The sequence below is a fragment of the Anoplophora glabripennis genome, unplaced genomic scaffold (genome assembly GCF_000390285.2).
Source record: "Anoplophora glabripennis isolate ALB-LARVAE unplaced genomic scaffold, Agla_2.0 scaffold74, whole genome shotgun sequence".
Taxonomy (NCBI): Eukaryota; Metazoa; Arthropoda; class Insecta; order Coleoptera; family Cerambycidae; genus Anoplophora; species Anoplophora glabripennis.
Window position 1 is genome coordinate 1,002,903 of NW_019416212.1, and position 27,089 is coordinate 1,029,991.

The 27,089-nt window shown below is 32.6% G+C and overlaps 4 protein-coding genes across 7 annotated transcripts in view; 2 read left to right on the plus strand and 2 right to left on the minus strand.

Annotated features, from left to right (window-relative positions):
- The first annotated feature begins 175 nt into the window (after nucleotides 1-175).
- LOC108906157 (centrosomal protein of 97 kDa) lies at nucleotides 176-5,959 on the plus strand. Of its 2 annotated transcripts, none has more exons than XM_018709353.2 (14): nucleotides 176-288; nucleotides 355-506; nucleotides 576-734; nucleotides 1,098-1,199; nucleotides 1,296-1,492; nucleotides 2,025-2,108; nucleotides 2,180-2,382; nucleotides 2,442-2,510; nucleotides 2,563-2,745; nucleotides 3,385-3,691; nucleotides 3,741-4,031; nucleotides 4,090-4,312; nucleotides 4,398-4,535; nucleotides 4,928-5,959. In XM_018709353.2, exons 1-14 carry the CDS (start codon nucleotides 285-287, stop codon nucleotides 5,195-5,197), a joined length of 2,382 nt encoding a protein of 793 aa, XP_018564869.1. In that variant the 5' UTR covers nucleotides 176-284; the 3' UTR covers nucleotides 5,198-5,959. The 2 variants fall into 2 exon arrangements, with proteins under 2 accessions (XP_018564869.1, XP_018564870.1); XM_018709354.2 differs by having other exon boundaries at nucleotides 3,777-4,031.
- A 2,936-nt stretch (nucleotides 5,960-8,895) lies between these two features.
- LOC108906158 (palmitoyltransferase Hip14) lies at nucleotides 8,896-13,032 on the minus strand. Its single transcript, XM_018709355.1, has 8 exons — nucleotides 12,883-13,032; nucleotides 12,361-12,678; nucleotides 12,089-12,310; nucleotides 11,788-11,955; nucleotides 11,358-11,720; nucleotides 11,143-11,305; nucleotides 10,840-11,087; nucleotides 8,896-10,431 (listed from the first exon to the last, which is right to left on the minus strand). Exons 1-8 carry the CDS (start codon nucleotides 13,030-13,032, stop codon nucleotides 10,186-10,188), a joined length of 1,878 nt encoding a protein of 625 aa, XP_018564871.1. The 3' UTR covers nucleotides 8,896-10,185.
- A 418-nt stretch (nucleotides 13,033-13,450) lies between these two features.
- LOC108906118 lies at nucleotides 13,451-17,767 on the plus strand. Its single transcript, XM_018709282.1, has 4 exons — nucleotides 13,451-13,713; nucleotides 13,792-14,076; nucleotides 14,678-15,189; nucleotides 15,914-17,767. Exons 1-4 carry the CDS (start codon nucleotides 13,591-13,593, stop codon nucleotides 16,785-16,787), a joined length of 1,794 nt encoding a protein of 597 aa, XP_018564798.1. The 5' UTR covers nucleotides 13,451-13,590; the 3' UTR covers nucleotides 16,788-17,767.
- A 6,794-nt stretch (nucleotides 17,768-24,561) lies between these two features.
- LOC108906145 (1-phosphatidylinositol 4,5-bisphosphate phosphodiesterase classes I and II) overlaps nucleotides 24,562-27,089 on the minus strand; it is a 97,475-nt gene continuing 94,947 nt past the window's right edge. For all 3 annotated transcript variants that reach the window (XM_018709336.2, XM_018709335.2, XM_018709337.1), the window contains one exon: nucleotides 24,562-25,875. In XM_018709336.2, coding sequence (XP_018564852.1) covers nucleotides 25,801-25,875 — 75 coding nt within the window. In that variant the 3' untranslated portion in view covers nucleotides 24,562-25,800. The remainder of the gene's footprint in view (nucleotides 25,876-27,089) is intronic.

Below are 27,089 nucleotides of genomic sequence, written 5' to 3' on the forward strand. Positions count from 1 at the left end.
TAAAGTGAATGAACGTTTGCAAAATTGTTCAATTTTAAAAATGTTACTAAATTTGTTAATTAAAAATAAAGAAAAGGAGATTGAAAAAGACTATATATTTGGGGATTTTTATTTTTTGTATATTGAATGTTGTTGACATTCTGCCATATGTCAAAACAAAGAGAATTGTCAAAATTCAATAATATTTTGCTATTTTTAGAAAATAGATGCTGATTTAAAAATTAAGTAAACAACGAAAATAGTGTAATCGTTAAACGTATAATATGTGTATTGTTTAAGTTCAAATGGGTAAGGTTAATACTTACTGTAATTATTTAATTTTCCGTGTCCGTCAAACTTCTTTATGAATTGCAGAGGATTTACAAGATACTTTAGATTTATCAAATAAAAAGCTCAAAAAACTAAATAAACCCACCCCAGCCGAATCTCAGGTTCTCAACTTAATTTTAGATGACAATGAGCTGCAGCGGTTAGATAACATTGACTCTTTTATTAAACTACATAAGGTAAATCAATATTTTGCTTATGTTCAGGGTTTAACTAGTTCTCTGCTTAACAAGTAATGTCCATTTCAGCTTTCAGCGGTGCATAACCAATTGCTACGTATGTATGGTGTTTGTCGACTTCACTCACTCCATACCTTAAACCTTGCTCATAATGGAATACTTACTATTGAGGGGTTAAAGGAGTTGGTCAGCTTGAAATGGTTATGTTTAGCTGGAAATAGCATTAAGGTGGTAGCTTTCCCTTTGTCGCATGTCAGTGTTAATTTCCGCTTCTGTTTTATTTGATTTTTAAAGTTCATCCTCAAAAGGGAAGTTAAATCTCTTTCTAGTTAATGTTTAACCACAGTAATTCTAAATGTATATGATGTGGGTTACTGACATCCTTTTAATACTAAATTGGGATGACTAATTTGTAAGTTAACCTTTAACTTCACTTAAATAGCTTAAATTGGATGCCAAATCTTTTAACATACCTTAAAGACTCACTGATTGATACACTGAAGGCAGGGGCACTAAAATCTAAAATCCCTTTAGGAAGTTTAAAAATCGAATTTCTGCTTTAATATTGATGTTTCTATGTTTTTTTTTCAGACCATAGAACATTTACAAACTAACGTAAATTTAGAATATCTAGATTTATCGGAGAACAGCATAACTCATATAACAGATTTATCATTTTTAAAGAATCTTAAGGTAAATCTGGACGATACTTCCTAAGCTATTATCTTTTTGCATTACTTAATACAAAAAGTTTGTAGTGACAGTATATTATATAGCCTTTGGTTTTAGGAACTTTTTCTACATAAAAACAAAATTAATCACTTAAGCCAGTGTGATCGTTTTTTACCTACAAGCTTGACTACACTAACTCTAGCTCATAATAACATTACGGATCTGAATGAGATTTCGAGGCTTGTGAACCTTGTTAATTTAACTAAAATCTCTCTCGCTAATAACCCATGTGTTAACATGACTGGTAATAATATGTATCCTTTTGTAATTGTACATAATTTGGGATTTATTTGTGGGCAAAGTTAAAAAATTAACTGCTTAAATGGGTTACCCAGCATTGTTGATGGATGAGAATGGAGTATATGAGAATGTTTTTTTGTTCTATTTCAATATTTCTATCAAAATAATTGAAACTATTTATCAATATATTACACACAAGCACACCAAACATAAAAATTGGGTCATAAAAATACCCAGTATGGCAGCTGTAAAAGTTTATTTTTATTTATTTGACTTTCAGTAAGTCTTACACTGAAAGAAACTTCAACCCATCAAAATTATTTGAGAAACACAGCATTTTATTACTGTTCTATCAGCATAAATAACAAAAATGTTTAGAAATTTATTAATTTGGTAGACATGATGAGACATTTTTAAATTTCTTTAGATGTAGTGACGGGTATCAGAGCATGAAATATACCAAACGAAATGAGCCATGGTGCAATGAAGTGTCCATAATTTTTAAAAGTTAAATGTTTAATGATTTTCCTTAACAAATGCTTTTAGAGGCTTTGACTACCGTCCATTTGTTATAAATTGGTGTTTAAACGTAAATGTTATAGATGATTATGTAGTTGATGCAATCGAAAGGTAAATCTGCAGAGCTAATAACATTACATAATACTTTAACCTTAAATTTTCTGTATTATTAAATGTTATAGTTTAAGAGCGGAATGGCTGTACTCACAAGGACGGGGCAGACACTATAGAGTAGGCGATCAGAAGGAGTTGACGCAGTATCTGGCAACAGTCTGTCCGTTAACAGGGGAAACTTTGGAAACCGAGGAAGATAGAAAACTACGGTTGATTTTGAGCAAGGCCCAACACCATCAGCAACAGTTACGAGAACAGTCATCCACAAATGGTAAATTAGTGCTAGTCATAATATATCAACCGTTCCATCATATGCATTTTTCTTTTCAGTGACACCAAATCCGTCTCCCATGTCGAGAAAAAAATTGCAACTCAACAAGCAGTCTCCAAGATTAAATTGTAAGTTATACCCACTTCTTCGAGTTTGACAATTTAAGGCATTTCTTTGCAGCTTCTAGATTGAGCAACAGGATTAAGTCACCAGATCGGATGGTGTCTAGCTGTTACTCTCCATTAAATAATATAGATAACCAGTCGGTGATGTCTCAGAGCCTGGACCCGAGTATATTAAATCAAAGTATCGGCAGTAAGATGACCGAGTCTAGTAATCATATTAGCACCGAAAAATGTCTAGGTACGTGAGTTATTATCATATAAAAATGAAAATGTGAATGTAAACTAATAATTCATGTAGAAAGTCTGAAAAATTATGTTTTTATAGACGAGTAGACAATAAGTGCACAAATTTGTTGGTGACCGTTTCGGAATATAAAACAAACAAAAACTAGTTAGATCTTTTATATTAGAAACTGATACACCTGTTAAACTTCTTTAGAAAAAGACTATGACTTGAGAAAATTTGGCAGTATGCTATTTTTTTGCCGCTCTAATGCCTTGTCATATCACATCAGGTGTATAAATATGTAGTTTTCCTAAACGAAGTCAGTGTCGGAGGTCATTGCCACTGACATTCACAAATGAAACACAGTAATTTAAAAAAATAATAAAAACTTTTTTATTAAAAACTTGAAATGGTTGGTGATTGATTGGAAATAATATAAAACAAATTAGTTTTACTTAAAATTAGTAATGTACCTACATTACTTGATTTTTTTCTTAGCACATATCATTTTTGGATTATTAGATTTATTCTATCATGACTATTACTATTTATCAAAAAAATATTTGCTACTATTTGGACTAGTCCGGAAAAATGTTGTCACCACTTTACAAAAAGAACCTTGTTCCCACATAATTTAACGCCTATTTGTAGATTCTGAGCCCATAAACAGCCCTCTTCAAGCCTTATCTAAAATGGTACCAGTGCCTGAATCTCTGATGAGTCCCGACTACCGCCCATCGAACTTGGTCTCGCGGAATTCCACCATAACTCCAACACTTTCCGCTATGTCTTGCCTTCTCAGCAATAAATCATCGCCGGCCAGAATCGTGCAACCGGCGCGTTCGCCTAAATCTAACAGATCCTCGGTGGGCAGGACCAGGAGTCAATTAGGAACGGAAGCGAGGAAGACTGGTTCTCCGTCCCCTGCAAGACAGAAAAAGATGAGTGGGATATTAAAGTGAGTTTTTTAGGTTTGATTTCCTAATTCTGTCAAATCGTTGTTCTAGCGAGCGGCAAACTAACAAAAAATCGTCTATTCCCAGAAACAAGCCCTCGAGCAGCGAAGACGAGTCGGAGATATGCGACGCCAAGCTGCAAACCATTCAGATGAAGGCAGAGGAGCGCAGATTGCAGAAAGACGAAAACCGCAGCAACAGCAGTAGTAACGATGACAAGGTGGAACAGGCCGCCGTCTTCATCCAGAAAATGTGGCGTGGCTACTTCACAAGGAACAAGGACAAGGAGATCCAGGAAATGTTCAAGGAGTTGCAGAGTCAGAGAGCAAACCAGTATATACAGTGAGTTAACAAGGAGATAACTGGTTCTAAAAACAAATATGTATTTTTGGTATTTCAGGAAACTTGCGACCGACATGGAAACGACTAAAGTGGCGCTGGAGAGCGAGCGGAAAATCCAGATGCTTCAAACTGAAGCGATTAGCGCGCTTTGGAAGAAAATTTCCGCTTTGCAACCGGAGAGCGAAGGTAGCTCTTCGAATTTAAACATGACCAACTTGTCTGTGAACAATGCTGAGGTCGTGAAGGAACTGGCACAAACTTGTACAATGCTGCAAACTCAGGTAATATGTCAAAAAATAAAAATTAAATATTTCCAAGAAACAAACTAAATTTAAAGACTCGTCTACAGAGACACATTTCTTGTAGATTCAACAATTACAGAACTCGATGCAGGATATCGTAAAGGTTATGACGGTATTTAGTCAAAGTGCAGGTATTAATCATCAACTAAGAGAAAACGGAATATCAACCCAAACAGATATTGTAGCAGTCCATACACCTCAGGTAAGTACTTTACAGTTCCATATAACATTGTTGCAGGAAACTCTAGTCACATATGTTATTGTAGTGGTCCACTGGAAGTCCAGATTTCAAGCCTATGTACTTTTTTTTCATATACATTATGTGTTGAATGAAGGAGCACAATAGCCTGTACAGCAATTTTGAACTAAAGTGTATCGGACATCATCACATGTTGGCTTCAACATTGTCCAATTGCATTTGTGCGCCTTCATTCCAATACATCCATTCACAAAATGATTCCATTTTTTCTCAAAAGACAATCAATTACAATTATCATTATAATCGCCTCCTAATTATCCACATTTTGTGTGGGAGTGGGAATGGCATATTATTCAGTGGACTCAACAAATTAATTGAATTCGAGCTGTTTTCAGGGAGAAGCCGGTAAAGTTTTCCCCTTTCAAAAGCAGCAGGTGCAGTCCAGGCCGTCATCCTTGCCTCTGCCCGTGTACCAGCGCAAGCGGGAAAACTCTCAGAGCAACTCGGAACTGCAGCAATTCGCAGGCTCTTTAGTCGACGGGGTTATAAAGACGGTGTCGGAGACCAGGGCGGACCTGCTGGGCCACAACACCACTGATATTACCGTTACCGATACAGATAAGTTGAGCGAACAGAACATCGAGAAGTGCGATGTCGCCACTTGAGTTTGTTCGAGGGATGAGCTTGAAAACGTTACAAGGCTGCTCGTTTTTATTTTCTTTGAGGCTGACAATTAAGGAGGGATTTTTTAATAATGTTACGCTAATAATTATCGATTATTAATATAAGGGCTAATACAATAGTTTCTTTTTTAAACTAAGTCACATCAATTTACTGATTTAATAAGTCGAAAATATAATGTTAATTGACCATTCGGTTGTCGTTGAATGTGTCACGATCCGAATTACATCGTTATCAAAGCCTTAAAATTGCCCTTACTAGCTATCTATCGTTTGTACAATTATATGAGAAGACTGCTTTGAAAAGCCTTTTCGGTTTTGAAATTTCTGTGATTTTCTCTTTTCAAGCTCATCGGCTACGGATAGGAAAAAGGTGTTTATTCTAAGGATAATGGAGTGTATCGCTATTTTAATTTTTTAACCATACATATTTGTAATGTATTACTCACCACTTTTTCTCTTCCTTGCCCAAATACTTGCTTTACAAAAAACACTACGTTTTTCAAATTATTATTTATCTGTGTTACTAGACTTATCGTTCGTAGTAATTTCTCTAGATTTAAAAGTACTCGTTAAGCAGATAACGTTCCATGACAGTTTTAAATCTCTAATTAGGGTAAATATATTTTTTATAATTCCAAGGTAATTATAATATTTCACGTTTAGATTAGGTTGATTTTTTTTTGTTAACTCTGCACGAGGTTCTATTTATATTGTTATTTTTTTTTACTAATTGTTATTATTTAATGAATACGCAGGCACAAAATTAATCAAGAATGAGCGCAATGTTTGAGCTTTAAATAATAAATGTTGATGCAATTGCTCGGCTTTTATTTCACCAAAACGAAGGTTTAAGAAGGGCGTTCGAAGTACTTGAAAATGTAGACCTATTTCTGGTAAACATCATCGAATTTGTAAAAAATGAAGAGAGTAAATAAAATCAAAGAAGTGTACACATGTGGTTGGTAGATCATCCTCCTGACAAGCAACAAAATTTCATAAAAGATGGCCGCAAAAATTCTGCAAAAACATCTTCGTGCCACTTTGGCAGTCATCACAGACGATTATCTGAGAAGTGGTTCTGTCGGTGGCGGCTTTAGGACCAACAAGAACTGATATGAATATTAGGGCTGACCTAGGGGCTCTGAAAGTGGGTCCACTCCCACAGAACCTAGCCCGAGAACCAGGTGACTGAGGCATAACATCCTGAAAAACCATCATACTTCCAACCATACTCCTATCCCTCTCAAACTCTAGGAACATATTCTACTATTAAAAATAATTTAAACTCTTGAATGTTGTTACCCATTTTTTATTTGTTCTCAAGTTAAACATAATAATACCAAAATTCCTTACATACATCGTTCCACAGTAACCTGCAACTTAAATTAATAAAATAAAAATATTAATTGTTTATTAATTTTCTTATGATGTTTAATTTGAAAACGAATGGATGTTTGTTTTTTTTTTCTAATTATTTTTAAGCATAGAATATACTACTTTGGAATGTTCCTTCCAACTCACCACATACACATAACGAAACACACAACATACAGGGTGTTAATGATAAGTTTTGACAAACTTTAATGGCGTATCGTATTCTACTGATGAAAATAATCAACAAACATTTTTGATATGACGCTTTCCTACAGGGTGTTTCAAATATTTATATGAATTTATAATTATAGATAACTTATTCCAAAATACACTCCAGTGGCGTAGTTATTGGGGGAGTACTATTTACCATTTTCTATTGATTGCTAAATGTGTAACAATTCAATAATTAATATTTTTGAGAGATTTCAAAACACTATACAACATCACATGAAATGTTAAAAAATGCTGTCCTTGGGATGCAACATAGGTACTTAAGTACCTTCTTATTTGACTTCCCAATTATCTAAAGACCAGTAAATTTTACGAATACTTTATTGCCACAAATTTACATTCTAAAAACATTTAAAATTATTTAAAAAACCAGTAGCATACAGTATTTTTTCAAAAAAGGTCCCGTACTCCCCTAATAACTACGCCACTGGAGTGTATTTTGGAATAAGTTATCCATGAAAAAATAGTCCCTACTAAAAAAATGTCATCCCCTAAATTTTATCATTTAATATTTTATGCCAGTGAAGTTACAGGACAAAATCATATAAATATTTGTAACTTTTAACACCCTGTATCTCTCTGTAGGGAAGCGTCCATAAAAAATTTTTATAGGGCAAAAGTTGATTATATTCATCGGTAGAATACGCCATTAAAGTTTGGCAAAACTTATCATTAACACCCTGTGTAGTCTGTGATCGGCACTTTGACATGATCGATACCTGGTAGCATACTCGTCGATTGACTGAAAAGTCGCTCTATTTATAAACATGTAACGTGTACACTCGAGATTCAGTGAGCAGTGACTTGTCGCCGCGACATTTCAATCAAAATCAATCGCTGGACGTCACAGTTGCCCAATTATCCAATGTTATTAATTAATAGTATCTACCGCACTGTACATTTTCATTGACACTACTTTTTTTTTTTAAAGAATTTATAGACACTTAAATAATCAATATTATTAATGTGGATGCTAATTGTAATTTCACAAAAAAAAAGGTGGATTTGCATCTGGTAAGTGCAGCGGTTGTAAATCAGAGAAAATTCTCGATGTCCCCGAATCAACATACTAAAAGAGGATAGTGGATGATTTGGGTAATTACATACAAAATATCCTAAATATTTAAGTATCTTTATTGACTAGAATTCAAGTTTTTAAGCGATATAAATACAGTACCTTTATACAAGATAACGTGAAACTTCAAACTCTCATTTCACTCTAAGAAATATATACAAATATACATTCATATAACAAGTACTTGTGTTCAAAGTAAAATATGCAAAATTTTGTATGCACGTAGAACTTTTTCATTAGTAATTATTAAGTAAGAATTTATTTGCTTAAAACTACTATAAAAATATTTTTAATAAAGTATTACAAGATATACCCAGCGCCCGTTTCAATTGTGGGAATCTCGGTTGCCTTAAAAGATACAAAGTCAGTCAAATTAAGGCAAAGTTGCAGAAAAACAAAAAAAATGTTATCTTCATTTTTATTGGGAATGGGAAGAACTGTACCTTTTAAGATGACGTTTTGAGGACAATTCAAATATGTACATATATTCATATTTTAGAATTCAGGTAATTTTTCGAATTGTGTTGTAGTTTCACTTTTTTGTCAAAAAAACAAATTCTTTGCTTTGACAAAGAGTGCTTTGAAAACAAAACATCTGACTATTACTCCAAACGAAAATTTTGACAGTTAAATGTGCATTGACATAAGAGATCAGAATATTATAATTGCAATTTTTACACATGAAGTAAAGATATATGTTCTTCAGTTTAATGAATTAATATGTTTAAAACATATCGTGCTCTTCTTTATCTGAAAATTGCATTTTTAGTGCTCTAAACTTTAACGTTTTACCGTAAATTTAACTGAACTGTGAAAATTTGTTTGAGGTAATAGTTGGATGTTTTGTTTTCAAAGCACTCTTTGTCAATGTGGATAACTTGTTTTTTGATAAAAAACCAAAGGTAGAGGGTAACATATAACACATGAACTGAATAAAAAATGTAATAATTCACGCCATTTTAATTTTCAAAAAAAAAAAATGTCCAAAAATGTCGTGGTTTTCAATTAAAAAAATATACAGAGAAAAAAAATTCAATTTTTCAAAAAAACTATAACTAAAATTATGTTAATTTTTTTAGTCATGTGATTCGATGTTTTCTCTCGAACTTTAGTCTAATTTGACTTATAAAGTCGGTCTAAAGATAATCAAGATTCCACTGATGCAACGTGAGAAATGGCGCCCAGCGTAAGAGATGAAAAAAAAAGATATTCTACACCTACTCCATAATCCATTTATTCATTTTATAAACCAGTTTTCTCTCTTTCAATTCCAAATATTTTCATGAAGCAACAAAAGAAATATTTCCATAGGAAATAAATTGTAAAGTTAAACGTGCATATTCGAGCGTTCATATATTACTCCACATACATAAAATTTAATCTTACACACCAACATTGCTCATAGAATCTTTATTGTTACTCTTAATAATTAATACATCAATGTTGCGATACATTTAGTTTTAAGGCGTTTTTCTTTTATCAAAACATGATAATTTTTTTCTACGGCTACTTTTGTGTACTCAAATCAATATTGTGATGTATGTAAACATAATACTTGAGCGATTTTGTCGGCCAAACGGTGCTAAAGCTAGAAATAGTTTTAAAGTTATATGCCATGGCTGTTTCAAAGTCCAGATTTAAATCATATGGAAAAAATATAGATGAAAACAATCCCTCAAACGTCCCAATATTTTTATTGTTCAAACAAATTATTTCGGTTAATGTAAATAAGTCTCAAAAAAGGCAGTTGTTCTTGAACTTGACGAGATAACGGAATTATCCCCAGAAACATAAATATATCTTTCGTTATCACCAACTTGTATCAGTATTCGGAGGATATTATATTGTGCAGTGATTTTCTTTCCTTTGCTTTTTAGTAAAGCAAATTATCGTTTATTGCAAAAAAATGCTGATAGGTAAAACTGGAGCAAGTCGAAGTTAGAAGTGACAGATATCTGTCAATAATAAGAAGTTAGCAATCGCAGAAACTTGTTTGAAAACTCTTATAAATAAAAAGATGCGAACCGAACTTTGCAATTATGAAAAATTTTTGAATTTTTAAAATAAATTCAAATTTAAATTAGGTTCTAAAAAACCTAAAATCAACATCACGAATCACATTAACCAACTTTCTACACCATTCGATCATTCAAAATGACATCTAACATCGACCCCTCAGGAATGTCGTATTCGGTGCCTTAGAGAGCTAAAAATAATTTAGAATAATCACAAGTGCAGTTACTTCTCTAAACTCAGTCGTGTCTTTGGAATGGGGCTGAATCCTGCCACCTCATACATATTGAAAGTTCTCCTTGTGCCTGAGCAGGGGTTGATGCTCAACATTTTTATCCAAATCGAAACTCGTCAGCCAATCCTTGGCCTCCGGTTTGAAGAAGCCGAGACATGAACATTCGAAGAATTCAACGATGTTCAGCAGGGGACCCTTGCTGAAGGGGCTCTTACCTCCGTTCGCTATGAAGTGGTTGTAGCGGCCGCGGTTCATCCGCTCGTTCGTTGTCATCCCTAGACAGGTTATCTGAAACCAAACATTTAAAATATGAATAAATATTTTCTTTTATTACATTCCTTTGAGTTTTTACTTATGGCCAGTTTAGAAAGTCCAAACTTCTTGCGATTTGCTTTTTATGTCGACTCATTTTAATTTTGTACCGACAAGACTATATCAGGCCGCCATAAGTCAAAAAGTGCTTTATATCCACCATTTGTTTAAGTTTAAATGGGCTGACAAATCTATCCATATTTAATTTAAGATACAAACGTTATTTAGATTGTGTTATTGGATTGGTGTCAAATATTCTAGACAGGTGGTTACTGTATAAACCCGAGCATTAAAATATTTTTAGGAAAATTTGTTAATTTAAGCTTTGAGAAATCATATGCAGGTATATTTTTATTGTAAATGTTAATAAAGCATGTAACTTACTTGGTACATCTGGCAAACAAACAACATAAACACCCAGATGCAATGAAAAAGTGCGTTGGCCGCCACCCAGGCGACCCACGTATCGCATTGCCCAATAGCTACTATGCTCTTCCAAAACCCGTCCGATGTTGACGTTATGTTACATGAAGGCTCGTTCTGCCAATATTTTACAGAACCATAAAGCATTTGGGCACACATTATCACTAAACAAGCGAGGAATCCTATGAAATGCTTGTGATTCTTCGCCCCTGAAAGGAATAAAAGTCAGTACTTCTTTTTTTTTCTATATCGCCAAACAAATACCTATGCAGTTTGCCACCCATGGGCAGTGGTGATCAAACCTTGCAACGCAATGGTTGCACACAGCACAGTGCTTTGAACGTAACGGTCTGCGCACCAAACACGCAGAACAAAACGTGGAAGGTTCGAAACCCCCAGGTCCTCGTTCGGCGAGTTCTATTATAGTCTAGAAAAGGAACAGTTGTTATTTTGCTCAAATTTCCAGCACAAAAATTTACCCTGAATTGCAGTTGTTGCGAGGTGCTAACTACCCCCGCGTCTCCCAGCCACGATTTCAAGAAACAGTACCAGAGTAGCCCCGAACTGGCGAGGAAAACAATGGTTGTCAACATACTCGTGAAAGGCAAAAAGTATATGATCCAGGTGAAATAGAACCACATCTTCGTAGAGAGGTATATGCTGAGGGGTAGTAGTGCCATGAGCCTGTCGTCATACAAGACTTGCCCCACGTAATGTATCACTATGTACAAGCACACTAAAAGAAATATTTTTATTAGAATTATTAGGTTGGTGCTCAAGATGGCACCGGCTATGTAGAAGGCCATGAAGGGAGTCCCTACCATGCACCACCATCTCATCCTCTGAAATTACACATTTTGTATAGTGACAAGTTTGTATGAGGTGTAGCAGGTAAGAAATAAACTGTACCTTGTCTTTGGTTATTTTGTACAGGAAGTTTCTTGAACTAAAAGCATTGGTGTGTTCCTTTATTATATCAGCAACTTTCGGACTAACCCATATCGATCCTATCTGTGACTGTAACATAGAAAGCGGGGTCTCACCTCTATTATTGGGAATGTTGAGGCTAGCATGACCCTAAAGTAAAATTAAATTGTAACTATTTGTGAAATATAATAATATTGGTATGAAAAGATGACACTGGTTTCAGTAAATTATTAGCCATTTTCTAATGAAACCACAAAGATATTATAATTAATTTTGTGCTCACCTGTAAAATTAAGGATGATATGGCTGTGGTATTCCTAGCTAAAATAGCCCAGTGAAGAGCAGTATTGCCTTGCTGGTCTGTCAAATTTGTCGATGCTCCCAACGTCAGCAACAATCTCGTCGGATCCAAGCTGCAAATCTTCCATACAGCCCACATCAAAGGCGTCATCCCGGCACGATCCACGAGATCCGGACTAACACCTCTAGCCACAAAATATGCAACCTACAAATTTATGTTAGGTTTTTAAGAAAAAAAAAGCTAAATAAACTTACTAAAGCTGTGTGGCCAAACTGAGCTGCCAGATGTATACATGAACAACCTTCAGCATCTCTCAAACTGGGATCTGCTCCGGCATTCATTAAAATTACGGCAGCGTCCAAATGACCCTGTCTCGTCGCCCAGTGTAATGGAGTCGCATTCAATTCACCACCAACTGCATCTACTTCGGCACCCTTCTCGATGAAAAATTGCATGATTTCCTTACGATTGTTGATAGCTGCCCAATGCAATAAAGTTACTGTCTCGCTATCTCTTTCATTTACGTTATATCCAGCTTCGACGAGCTCTTTGACTCTCGCAAATGCACCATACTAGAAGAAAACGTTATAAAAGCTTATAAGAAAAGTTAGCTTTAAAGATTGTGTCAAAATTAATTTTACATTGATATGTAAATAACTTCTCTGACTTTTAAGATATCTAAATAATCGATCTTGTTTATTATAAAAATAATATCAAACATGCATATAAGGAAGCCTTAATAGATAGACATCAAAGATAAGCATCAAAATAATCACCTGAGTAGCTTTAACAATATCAAAACCACTATAATCATGCTCTATAGCGGGTACAGTGGGTTCCTTGGAAATTAAGCTATGACAATCCCTGTCTGTCTCGACACAACCCCCGGCACTGGCGGCTGCAGCCCCGCAGGCGTTTTGGTACATTTTGCACCTAGATTGTCGACTTTAGGGCCCCGTTGATTTTCTATGACACAATAAACGCATATAAAATACAGGTTAGTATACGACATTTGACAGTTCTATTAAATCGATACTTCGCAAATATTCACTATTCTTCGTTGGTACTCGGTTCAGAGTTTTGTGGATTCCATGCAACGATACTTAGTCAAGATAACCTTAATAGTTAATAGTGCGGAGAAATAACTGTCTTCTTAATTTAAACGCAGGTATATAGTTGAACAGACTTTATGAATTATTTTTTGTATTCGTAGAATGTAAATGAATTTTGTCTTGATACGTTATTAATATGAACTAACTCATATTTGGATTATGTAATTTCTATTTTATGGCACTTCTGGTCAACGTAAAACGTCAAAAACAAAAATATATTTTTGGTCAGAAAGTAAGTAAGGTTATGTTAAGTGGTTCTTCTCCAGAAATATATAATATATTATAGATGTTCTTCGCAAAATATATTTAAATAAAATTACGATATAAGGTATATAAGGAATCGAAATATCTATTAATATATTTAAGAAGGTTATGGTGGCAAAGATGTCTGAAATATCAACAAACATATGTAGACTTTGTTTGCAAACTATTCAGGATTTGAAAGTTGTTAATGATTCAGAAATAGATATCATTCAAATAGTTTTGCCTCAAATAGTAAGTTTCTCTATACGATTAAAACTATACATAAAAATGTTCTATTTTGTATGTCTAATAAATGTTACAAAATTTTAGGATTTGAACTGTACTGATAATCATGTGATATGTGAAGACTGTACAGAGTTACTTCAACAATCATTTGCATTTAAGTCGAAATGTCTGGAAATTGAGGATAGTATTCACGATTTCACAAATGATAACAAGGATCAAGTCAATTTGGAAAAAGTATTAGGTATCGATGAAGATGATTCGAAAAAAATCTGCAGGACTTGTTTGGGTTATTTAGAAAGTAATGCCTTTACGAAACTTGACAGGGCAAATGAGTTGAAATTAATAATGGAACAGTGTCTACCAGAAATGGTATGTAGAATATATATTTTTTTATTGAATTTTTATTTTTTCTTATCACACTAAAATTAAATATTTATTTTCTTGAAGATATATATCTATAGTGTGTTAGAAATTTAAGGGTCATAATTTAATAGGCAAAATAAACAAAAATTTTATATTTGATTAAAGTTGTGTTCTTGTTGTGTGTTTCAAAGTTATTAAAATTTAAACTGTTACAAGAACTTCCTCATGGAAAGAACAAATTAATTATTTTTAATATTCCCATCTATTCATAAAAAAAACTGCAGAACAATTAATTGTTTATTTTTTTTAACATTAATTTTTACAATAGTTTACATTTTTCTTTTTTGTGTCATTCACTATAAAAAAAGTATGGCACGAAATAGTCAGCTCTCCTAGAATAAGGTAAAATGGTTCGACTTGCACTATTGATAAGTTATGGTAAAATTCCCTAAAACTCAATGTGTTTTAAAAGTAAAAGTAATTAATGTGTTTTAAAAGTAATTAATCTTAGATCCATATAATATGCACTTTTTTGTTCAGTTCTGTTTAATCTATCGTATGCTGAAGGAGTGGCAGTCAAACTTCTAACACACTGAATAATTTTTAGGATGTTGAATTGACACTAAACCCAGTTATCTGCCAACTTTGCGAAGAGTTATTGAAGCAAATGTATAATTTTGTAACATTATGTATCCAAAATGATGAAAAAATAAATCAGTTATATTTTAAACAAAATGGTAATCTGAATTTGGGTAATACAGTCCAATATGAACTGAATAAAGATATTCCACCTAATATGGAACCAAACCCTGCATGTAGTGAAACTAATATAAAGGAAAATTCCGGTACAACTATTGAAGACTGTGTTTTGGTACCTGAAGTACAAAATATGCATTTAGCGTCCAGTAGCAATGGACACGATGAAATTTATATTATCTCTGACACTGAAGAAGATACTAATAGCACGGAAACTACAATTGATATTAAACGAGGTAAGAAAAGATGTGCATCAAAGGAAGTAGACACTGATGCTTCAACAAATATATCAGAAGACGAATGGCTGTCTCCCTATAAAAGGAAAAGATCACGAAAAACAAAAGTTAATGTAGACCCTAAACAGTAAGTAACATTTGTCCACATTTGTTTTGTACATTGGATATTGTCAAAGTAAACATTTTAATTATACTGTATGTATGTATGTACAGTTTGAGAAAGAGAGGAAACATTTTTCTTTTTCATTTTATGGAAAAAGGAATTGTTGACAAAAAATATTCCGTGTTTTTAAAAGAAAGTTGCCATAAAGAATTTTAAGTTTGTTTAGGAAATTAAAAAAATCTCAAATTACAATTATCTCAAATGAAAATTATTATTAGGGAGAGTTGTTTAGAATTAAAAATTGAGATTTGAATTGCTGGATAAATCACCAAACACTTTGTTATTTGTTCTGGTATAAAAAAGGAATTATTGATTTTTGTAAGTTTTTTTTAATATGCCCAATAACTTTTCCACTTCTGATTCTCCGTCTTCTAAATTGTTCAGTTCTTAAATGTTTAAATCTTGAGTATTTGAGGAAAATACTATTTTGTGGGAACAGTGCCCCTAAAGAGAAATAAATTATTACACTTAAAATCATTGTGTATCCACAAATTTTCACCCAAGACTATTTTAATGGTCTGGTCGGTATGTACAGTTTTCATAAATCCTTGTAAATCTTAACCATATTTTTAAACAAAAATGCCGGGATACAGTGAAAAAAAACATGCAATGCATAAAAAATATGGAAGTAAATAAATTTTAAAATTATATAAAGTTCCATAAGAGATTAATTTTTTTGATATTTTAGAATGATATTCTGCAAATACTGCTATTACAGGGCAGTAAGTGAAATTGCTGTTAGAAAGCATATACCGTCTTGTCCAAGGAATCCATTATTAAAGGGAAGTTTATTGGCTAATAACTTGGTATCAGCTAAAGGAAAAAGCAAAAGAAAACCAAGGAGAAACACAAAACCAAAGAAGAAAAATATCACTAAATATAATGTAACAATAGTAAACATCATTACAAATAACACGACAAAGACTGCAGAAAAAACAGGCCAGTTAACTGATATACCAAGGATCATGGACGAAATTGGCAGTAAAACAGTTACCATTGATGATTCCTTAACAGTGGAGACAGAAATTGTCTTAAACGAGTTCCCCCTTACAGAAAAAGAAGGAATTCTTGCTATACCAAAGAGCGCACCTGACACTTACAGTCCCCTAGAAGGGACAAAAATAGACTATTCGACAATGAAAAGCGAGGTGATCAACAGCAAAGAAAAAGAGAAAGAGATCGAGCTGGCAATCAAGAGGAACAAGAAGAAACTTTTCTCCCAACTGGAGATCCTGACGTGTAATTACTGCTGTTTTAACTCGAGATCCAACCTTAAGATGGCGCTGCATTGTTCGTCGCATTCAACCAGTAGCAAAAATACAGTAAATTACACCAAGGGTTATAAAGCTGCATTCTATTGTGTAAACTGTACGAATATGTTCAGGACGGCACAGTGTTTGCACAACCACATCAGTTCGTGTCCGCCGGTATCTGACAATGAAGTGTTTCTATTTAAGGTCGGTAAAGTGATGCACTGTGCAAAGTGTTACTTCGATTCGGACGATACAAAGCTTGTCATAGAGCATTTACTGAGATGTGGCAATATGAATGAGGAACGGTGAAATTTGTGATATGATTCATTGCCATAAATCGAATTAAGTATTATTTTTATGTAATAGGTTGGATTTGAGGTAGCTATTTAAACGTATCATGTCGAATTACGTGGATTTAAAGTGTTTAAGTTGAAATTAAAGAAACTATTTTTGAGCATAACCACAAAACCAATTATCTTCAAATTTTTGTTTTGAAATAAAAAGTTACGCCACTGGCCTTAACCTAGACAGAAATATTTGAAAATATTTCATAATTTGTGGTATTTTTCCATCTTTTTACTAGCACTATTGTACTTCATCGTCATTGTTGAACCGAAAACAGAAAGATGTGAATCTTTTTAGGTGCTTTGTAGAGAATAAATAGCCATTGTTTTATATGGACGTCATATTGTATTTTGATATATTTGAATTCATTTCATATTTTTGGTCATGATGAAATTTTACCTGTTACGATTTGGGTATCGGTCTTCAACATCACTGCTTGTATATCTATGCCTGTGCAGTACATTAGGGAGATGGGTGGGAGGTCTCTCTTGCGTTGCAGTGATGTCAGTACAACCGTGTGTGCGCCTCTAGTTCTGTGGAGTGTTGTAGTAGGTGTGGCTTCAGATACATCTCCCGCACCACTGCAATATTTTTTTAATTTCAACTTAAACATCGTACTCGCAAGAGAAGGAACTTTTGACGAAGGTATATTTGGCCTCAAGATTATCCAAGAATTTGTGGTCCTTCATGTAAATACCCTGTATTAAGGAAAAGTTGCATGAAAAAACAGAAGTTCCAAACTAAAAATTAAACAGCTGCTTCAAATTATTATTTATACATTGTAGGCAGTCTTGTCAGATTTTAATCTTTTATTTAGTCATTGTGGTTAATTTTTATTTATATGCAGCAATTTTTTTAATTTGTTTTCTTGTTAAGTTTAACAAAGCCTCTGATATTTACTTTTTACAGAATTCGTAAGGTCACTTTTACTCATTTTGTTCCGTTTTAAGATGTGTATTCAAAAAAATTACAAGGAAATAAATTTTTCAAACTAAATGTATTTTCTTCCCATCCCCTTGATTGCAGGAATTGTTCTAAGGAAATTAAACACAAAGATGATAGCACATAAATCTATTAGACATAAACATTATAGTAAACACATGTAATACATGATCTGACGAATTAGAATAGTGTACAAGTAAAATAATTATTGGTTAAAAGGCACAAGTTGGAAAAATACAAAAATTGAGTCTCGTGTATTAAAAAATTACAAAAAAAGTAAGTCCACACAAGCACACAAAGGGTGAAATTCCCTCAGCGACTGAAACAAGTAACCCTCTCACGATAGAATGCCCCCCTTAAAAAATTTGGATAATAATTAAAAAAATTTATTTGTCATGTTTCTGTATGGCATTTTAAAAGCTACTGATTATTTTTTTTATACCAATTACTGCTGGTGTCTTAATTCTATCAAATGAAGTTTTTAGTCAGCGTTCAAACAGTTGTAAAGTGGAGTATATATAGCCACAACTTTGAGATTATTCTTGTGATTAAGTCATTTAAATGAGCAATGAACAATTTTACTTAAATCGGAATAATATTCAAATTTCTCAATTGTATAAACTCACTTTAAGCGATGTCTATTTTCATTATTCGTCCTTGTTTGGCCCTCTTTGAATCGCAGAAACTGAAATGCAAAGTGCTAAACATGAATATGAAGTTATTTTTCTGTGGCCGAACCTAGTTTTTAAGAAAAATTTTCACAATTCTAATATGTACTCTTCGCAGAATACATTGTTAGAAATTTAGTTTTATATTCAGAACCGGCTGGTGCTCTGGGGCACCGCCCCCTCTAGAAATTTTCATAGTAATAAAATATAATTTAAAATTTAGCTCGACTTGCAAAATTCATTTGAATACATTGGCTTCCCGTAACTCGCCTATAAACCTGGAAAGTGTTTACAGTGGTGGTCATGGTTACCACCACTCAGCAGTGAGACGTAGTGGGAGTATTTACTATGCAATTTGAGGTCTGTTTAGTCCGCCCAAAACCAAATAATAGCTACTCACCGCTTTTTTATCTCATGAAACATAATTTGTTTACGTATGGTTTACGTATATATATACGTATAGTTTCTTACATTTTTTAAAAGATTGTAATAGTTCAAATTAGACAAAATAACAGCACTTGCAACACTTTCATGAAGAAGTAATTAAAAATAATGGACTTTCACTATAAAAAATAATGTTGAACACATTTTTTTCTATATTTCAATAACACTTAAAATAAAACTACCCAATTATATTTGTTTTTTTTTTCTACACTTTGTACCTAAATTTTTCTGGCCTCCACTGTTTGTATTATATATTAAATAAATAAAAACTTAACATGATATAACCTAACTTTATCTAGACATACATTTCTATATATACATAAAGTTAGGTCACTTCAGGTAAGTTTTTATTTAATACATATATAAAAAAATAGCTTCAGATTCGTGTTCAGCACCATCGGAAATAGATTTATGCTATAATAGAATTTGACCTTTTTATTTTGTCGTTCTCTGTTATGGTTGTGTATTTATCCGACATAACTACAAATTATTTAAACACATTTATTTTTTTTAATTTTGAATCACTGAAGAGGAGTTTGTAGTGTTTAGTATTTCACAAATCAGAAAGCAGTTTTACTCTTTTGTTTTTTGATATTTTAGTTGTTGTGTTTTCACATGATAACCAAGTTCATGATTTTTTAAACTACAAAACATAAAAAATGTGTACCTAATAAAAAAAAATTTTAAATCAGATTATAAATATACCAAACCAATCAAACATAGAAAGCATGTGTTTTCACTGAACGGCATCTCCCTTTGCTTACGTGTGTGTAAATTCAATAAAAAATAGAAAATTGGAATGTAATAAAGAATTACAGAAACAGAATAAATGTGACTACACACTAGTTACTTGAATTGTTACTTAATAAGGTTACTTAGTAAATATAACAAAAAAATAACAAAACAAACAACATATTTAAAATTATACAAAAACAGTTTCCTGCACAACTATTAACAACTGCGAGATTACCCATTATTTTCACACATAAAAATAGTAATTAATCGGATTTTGACTAGATTGAAAAGTTAAGGGGAGATCTTTGATGATGAGCTTTGTCAGGAATAGCATTACTAACAATATAATTTGAACAGTAAATCCATCTAAAGCTCACCATTTACGATGCACCTGAAAGTTGTTAAATATCTGTGCAGACCCTAAAAAAATACATAACAAGGTATAATTAAAACAAGTACAAAAATTAAACTGTAATTAATGAATTAATCTAATAAAGGGAACCATGGCCTAGTGAATTTGATCAAAGTTGGCTTGACAGTCAACAGTATCAACTTACCTCAACGAATATATCATCCAAGGTAAGTATACTCGTAGTCTACTGACAGCAAATTGTTTTATTCTAACCGACCACAAGGGAATTATTTTAGAGTAGGCCGTGTTTCTTGAGTAACTTTTAACTGAGTAGGTACAAAGTAGGTAAGTCCACTTAAGCGTAGGCATCACGAATTACTCGACATCTTCTCACCGACCTACCCTTGGCAGAGCGAGTTAGTTTAACAAAACAAGACGGTCACCGAAGTGGACTACCTCAAACGAAACAGAATTCGTCTCTATTGCATTTTCGACTATTTGCATAGTTGTGTATGCAGTCTTAACTAACCAATTCTATACTATTTAACAACCAGTTATATTAACAATTATTAGCAACAAACACTATTACAGCAACATCAAAGTGATATACTCCAGTGGAAAGAAAATATGAAGCTGGTGTCCTCATGTTGAAACAGAGAATCACTGTCAAAATTATCGAGTTTACTTTTTTTACTTGGAAAAGGTCCTACAAGGGTCTTACTTGTGTCATAATAATTATAATAATTTATAGCTATTAAATTAATACACTGATTTTACCAGGTTGTCAACAGTTAACTCTCCATTTCAATATAACGAGTTAAAAATTCCAGGTACAAATATATTCAGCACACTCTGGTGAATATTCTTGACGTGTGGTAAATATTCTTAAAATATGATATTCTTATGATATATCCGAAAACATCTATACACATATTCTTAAAATAACCACCTATTTCAGGGGTCGGCAAACTTTTAAGCCGGAAGAGCCATCTGCAATAAAAATATCAATTTCATGAATTTCAAATAGCCACGACTTTTTATTTCTGCTTTTACATTTTATTTCAAATTTAAATCGGACACGGAAGTTTATACACGTCTTTATGTGTACTCGTGTGCTGCTTGTCTGTCCGCTTTAACTTTTAATTTTTAGAGGAACTTGAAGAGCCGCAATTGTCTCTTGAAAGAGCCGCATGCAGCTCGCGAGCCGCGGTTTGCCGACCCCTGACCTATTTGATCCTTATAAACGATGTGAATTCCTAGATTTATTCAGCACAATCTGGTGATTCTTTTTAAAATATGATAAATATTAAAATTTAATCCAGAATATATCTGTACAGTGTACACATGTTCTTTAAATATGAGCCTATTTCATGAATATTCTTGCAATAGAATGATTCTCAATTCTGTTGTAAATTTCTAGATTATTCAGGACAATCTGGTGATTTTTAAAATATCATTAATCAATCATTAAGATATATCTACATTCTTAAAATATTTACCTATTTGATGAATACTTTTAAGATAAAGTGATTATATTCTTAATTCGTTACTAATACTAGAAGAATTTCTGGCAACATCATATATTACAATATTTTAATTAGAGATGTGCCGCGGACATGTCAGCTGGACATATCCATCGGACATGTTGTGAAGAGTGGACATGTCCTGAGGACACTTTTCAAGATTGAAAAGTATGTGCATGTGCGGAATTATTTGTTGCATTCATAATTCCCGCAAAAAAATTTTAAGGTTGGTACATGTAAAATTAAAGATATTTAGCCATTTTCTTGTAATTTTGTTGGTAATTGTTTAACTGAATTAACTGAAACTGACATTTTAAAAATATAACCTCTTTTATATGTCCATATTTTATTATTTTTGGCAAAGTTAACAATTAGTAAATAGTAATCAGTTGATTCTTAATTTAATATTTAATAAACAAATAGTTTATAAATGAAGTACGACGCCAAAACAGTTTGAATTTTCTGAATTGAGTAAAAATCATTATAAATGTAACTTCTCCTCAAAAACAATTTTTAAGAATTCCAGTAGGATGGAAAAACATTTAAATAGGTGTATTGGCTGTCCGGGGAAAATTAGAAACCAGTTTATAAAAAAGTCTAAAGGTAGGTACTAAGTAAAATATATTGACACATATTCATTAGAATAAAAGTAATATTTCGCTTTGTGTACCCTCAAGCAGTGACCTGTGAAAACATGACGTCACTCGTCTTATTAGATTCAAGGTCAAAAGTACTTTTCCTGACATGTCTGGACATTTCAACGACATGTCCGTAACACACTTTTCCAAAAAGTGCCCATCTCTAATTTTAATGAATATCTGAGACATTTGTTCTTAAGATATAGTGAAAATTCTTAAGATATGTCTGTTGCATATTTTCATCAAGTAAATATTCTTTTCCTGGTTCAAATATGTCTACAAAATATGTTTGAGGTATTGCAATATCTCTTGTACGTTAAAAGTTAAATGAATATTTCCAACAGATTTTTAGGTATTTCTAATGAATATTTCGATATTTTTTGTCCATTCTAAAGTTTATTTTCAGAATATTCTCACATATCACATTGTATGTATACATTTATAATATGCTTGAGACACCTCAATACTTCATAGAATATTTTAGTGGTGCATATTCTTAAGGTATATTGCATATTCTTAATATATTCACCAAGTGAAAATATTTTTTCCTTTTCTATGTGTATATTGCAAAATAGTTCAGAATATTGTAGTATTATTAAATTGGAACTTAATGAATATTCTTATCTTTAGGCATTTCCGATGAATGCTTAATGATTATGATAAGTTCTTTGCTACTTTGCAGCCAATCGCTAGAAAATTTATTTGTACTTGGAATTCCAAAATTTGTTAGAACAGAACAAAAATGTTCAAGATCGTGATTGCCATGTTGCTAAATAACCAGAACCATAATTAATAAAAAAAAAACGCAAATGTATTAAGTAAGTTTGGCAACAAGTAAGTATTTCACTATTTTTGTTTTAATTGGTAACATACTCTAGGTTCATTATATTACACATACATTTAAATAATTTATAAACACTATATACAAATTAATAATAAAATCTCTAAACTGTACAGCAAAACTCGCATTTCCAACAGATTCGTCCAAGCATAAAAAACACTAAATACAAAATATATTTACAAAACAATGTTTACAAACTACGTAGTCTTTAATACGTCACAATTATTAATATCATTAGGTAGGTACTTGTTATGAGATTAACGGAAACTTATGTAATGCAAAATCAATTTAAGAACTAAGTTATTGTGATCAATCAGGGAGTACAAAGGATTTAGTACCACGAAAAATTGTAAATCCTGCCACTTTATTGGAAAAATTAATGGTCGATATATTTGAGGTATTATTCACTCTTAAAGTATAAAATTGTAAGACAGTAAAAATATTTTACGAAGTGGATACATAACCTCAAACTCTCATCCTTAATAGTTTTTATTTAGGCAGGGAATTTAAAATGTGGGACAAAATATAATCGACTGATTCATTTGTAGTATATTCATGTAAAAATTTCCATACTGGAGTTTAACGAGTTTAATGTAGAATCGACCGGAAAAAATGAATGGAAAAATATTGACAAAATAAATATAAAACCTCAACAAAATGAAGAAATAATGAAAAAGAATAGAGGATATTTTCATAAAAAATTCAAATTATTGTTTAAAATGGAAATTAAAAAGATTTACTGCAAATGAATCAATTTTGTACGACTGTATGACGCAAATTATTATAATAAAAAAAATATTTGTCATAGACATTTTTCTACTAACTAAATCACATATTAACAAAATCTTTAATGATCACCCATAACTCAGTACACATAATCAAATCGTTTTGTAAATTCATTCTACAAAAACAAAAAAATATGGATATTGTAGACCTGTTAATATACAGGGTGTTCCTAAATAAGTGTCACAACGGAACACTGTAAATTCCTCTTGAAAAAAGAAATATTCTTTTCCTCTTCAATTTTTCTCTCCAGGCTTTCGTTTTCGAGATACACGGTGTCAACTTTCCTTTTTTTTTAAATTTTTTGCCAATATCTTACGAACCGTTTGAACTACAGGACTGAGTTTTTGTACACGCATTACCACTATTAATAGCTACTTTTTCACACCCTTCTCAAATTAATTGAACATGCTTCTACGCCACTGGAAAAATTGACATTTGACAGCAAATTCTGAAGGCCAATGAATTTTACACAAAAAGAGTTCTCTTGGTTCATTGCTCTAAAGTCAATCGTTTTCAAGAAAAATGACTTTTTATAAACAAAAACAAACATTTTGCTAACGTTTCGAAAATCTTTTGTAATTCAAAAGATAGATAATAATAATTAACAATTTTAACAAAATTTAACAACATTTGCAACAAGTAGCTATTAATAGTGGTAATGTGTATACAAAAGCCCAGTCCTGTAGTTAAAACAGTTCCTAAGATATTGGCAAAAATCTGAAAAAAAGTTTTGACACCGTTTATCTCGAAAACGAAAGCCCGGAGAGAAAAATGGAAGAGCAAAAAATTGTTTCTCTTTTCAAGATGAATTTACAGTTTTCCGTTGCAACACTTATTTAGGAACACTCTGTATATAATATTTGATTACTGTTAACTCGGTATGAAGATGCGTAGTATATCGAAGTATACCTAATCTGTGAAAAACATTGAAATTATCGGTCACACACATTGACAAACAGTCGACTGCCGACTATTTTGATGGCAAGAATGGACACGACACTTTGAAACATGCACAGATGGCCAACAATGTAGTTCTAACAAAACAAATGCAACATGTTCCATTTTTTGACCAATCCAACTGTCGAATCACATATTCCTACGTAAGTCGGCTGTTAGTAAGACGTACGAAAAATGCACCATATTTTGTATATCTCTTGCAGAGAATTCCAAAACAAAAATATTTAAAGAAATGTATACATTGAACTAACATGTGCATTTGCCGTCATCAAATAAAATAACGGTTGTACGTTCCTGGTCATTTAAAAAGCAGTAAAAAATAATCGATCGCCGACTGTCTGTGGTGTGCGTCCTCACTGAAACAACGGAGTATATATAAAATTTATTAATATAGATACTAGATGCCGCATCTGTTTGACAGCTGTCAAAAATTAATTTTCTGGAATGTAAGTAACTAAAAGTTTGTTAATAAAATTTCTTGAATATTTATGAACTAAAAACTAAGAAAATAATGACTCGTTGAAAAAATTAAATTAAGTACATAGTTACTGGCTTTACTTCCAAGTTTTGCAGTGTGTATGGCGGAATTGAATTAACCGCATTAAAAAATGGTAATTGGTTATGGGTACAGAGTTACAAGGTCTGATTTCGCAATCACTAGGACTTAGAAAATAAAATCGAACATCTCACCCCCGAGGTGCTGGACCAATCAGGGTAATCAGTGGAAATCGACTGGCACAAGTGTTTCGGACTAACTCCTCCTCAAGTAACTTATCACTTGGTCTAATCACTAATCTCTACTATCACAATGAACGACAAACATCAATACAGACTATGCTAGTAACAAGACTTAGGGGACTAATACCAAATTAATGGGCCACCTTAAATTTGATTGTCGAAGGGTATCAAAGACTGTATTCTTTCCTTTTTTTTAACACGTATTACATCAATTTGAAGTATTGCGTTTGCTCAGATTTACCTAGTGGGTCTCGGATACATCGATTGGTTCTCCGGTTTGTTCTCGGAGACCCGTTTTCTGCTGAAAGGACATACTAGAGTGTTGTACGATGTTTGTTTTGGTTGGGTTCCATTCATAGAACCTCGCTTGACTCGCCTTCCACCCTCGCCAGACGCGTCTCGAACTCTTTGCAAAGCGCCGCTTTTGCCTAGAATTCAAGAAATGAAAATATGTTAAATTTGTTCTAACATTCATCTAATTTATTAACGAAATGTGGTTTTCCCAAAATTTCACGTACCGGGTGTTCAAAAAGTTTGGAACCCCCACTATTTCAGAAAATACTGCTCAAACAAAAAAACGATTAGGACAAAAGTTGCGGAGTTTTGAGTGAACAATCCAACGGTGACCTTGACCATAACCTTGAAGGTCATTTAGAGGTCAAGTTGAAAATTTTAAATGGAACCGTATCCTTTTGACCCCGGAAATGGAAAAAAATGGAAATTTTTACGTTCAGATATGACCTTGACCATGACCTTCAAGATCATTTAGAGGTCAAGTTGAAAATTTTAAACGGAACCGTATACTTTTGATCCCGGAAATGAAAACAGCGAAAAATTTATTTTACGTTCGGATGTGACCTTGACCATGACCTCGAGGTATACGGTTCCATTTAAAATTTTCAACTTGACCTCTAAATGACCTTCAAGGTCATGGTCAAGGTCACCGTTGGATTGCTCACTCAAAACCCTGCAAATTTTGTTTTAATCATTTTTTTTGAGCAGTATTTTCTGATAATAGAGTCTCCCCTTCCAAACTTTTTGAACAGCCTAGCACTTTTCTTTTACTCATGATTTCGGAATCATAACGCGTTACGATCCGAAATCTAGCAACTTGATTGGTTTCCATCGGATCGTAACGTGTTATGATTCCGAAATTATGAATAAAAGAAAAGGGCTCTATATATCTAACTAAGAAGTTGATAAGAGCCATTACAACAAAACGAAAGTTGATTGTGATACTTTATCAACATTTACGGTAAGAACCAAAATCTCTAGATGTTGATAAGGTACCACAATCTCCTGTCATTTTCAAGTTAAATCAATATAGTCTACTTTAAAATAGAAAATTAAATGTTCAACATCGTTTTATAAGACATAAAAAACATAATTTTTACGTAATAAAAAAAGAAGTAGTAAAAGAAAAACACTTTAAATATTAGTCAAACTTTTACCACTGAACCACATATTTTTGTTGAACGCTTATTCTACTTATTTATTGCCTCGTTAAATTCTTTTTGTTTTTGTGTATACACTTTTCATATATTCTCCCAGATTCTCATAAAAAATTACACCAATCACAAACGATGACACAGAATGTTGCATTTTAATGTGATCTTGATCTTGTTGTAATAATTTTACCAAA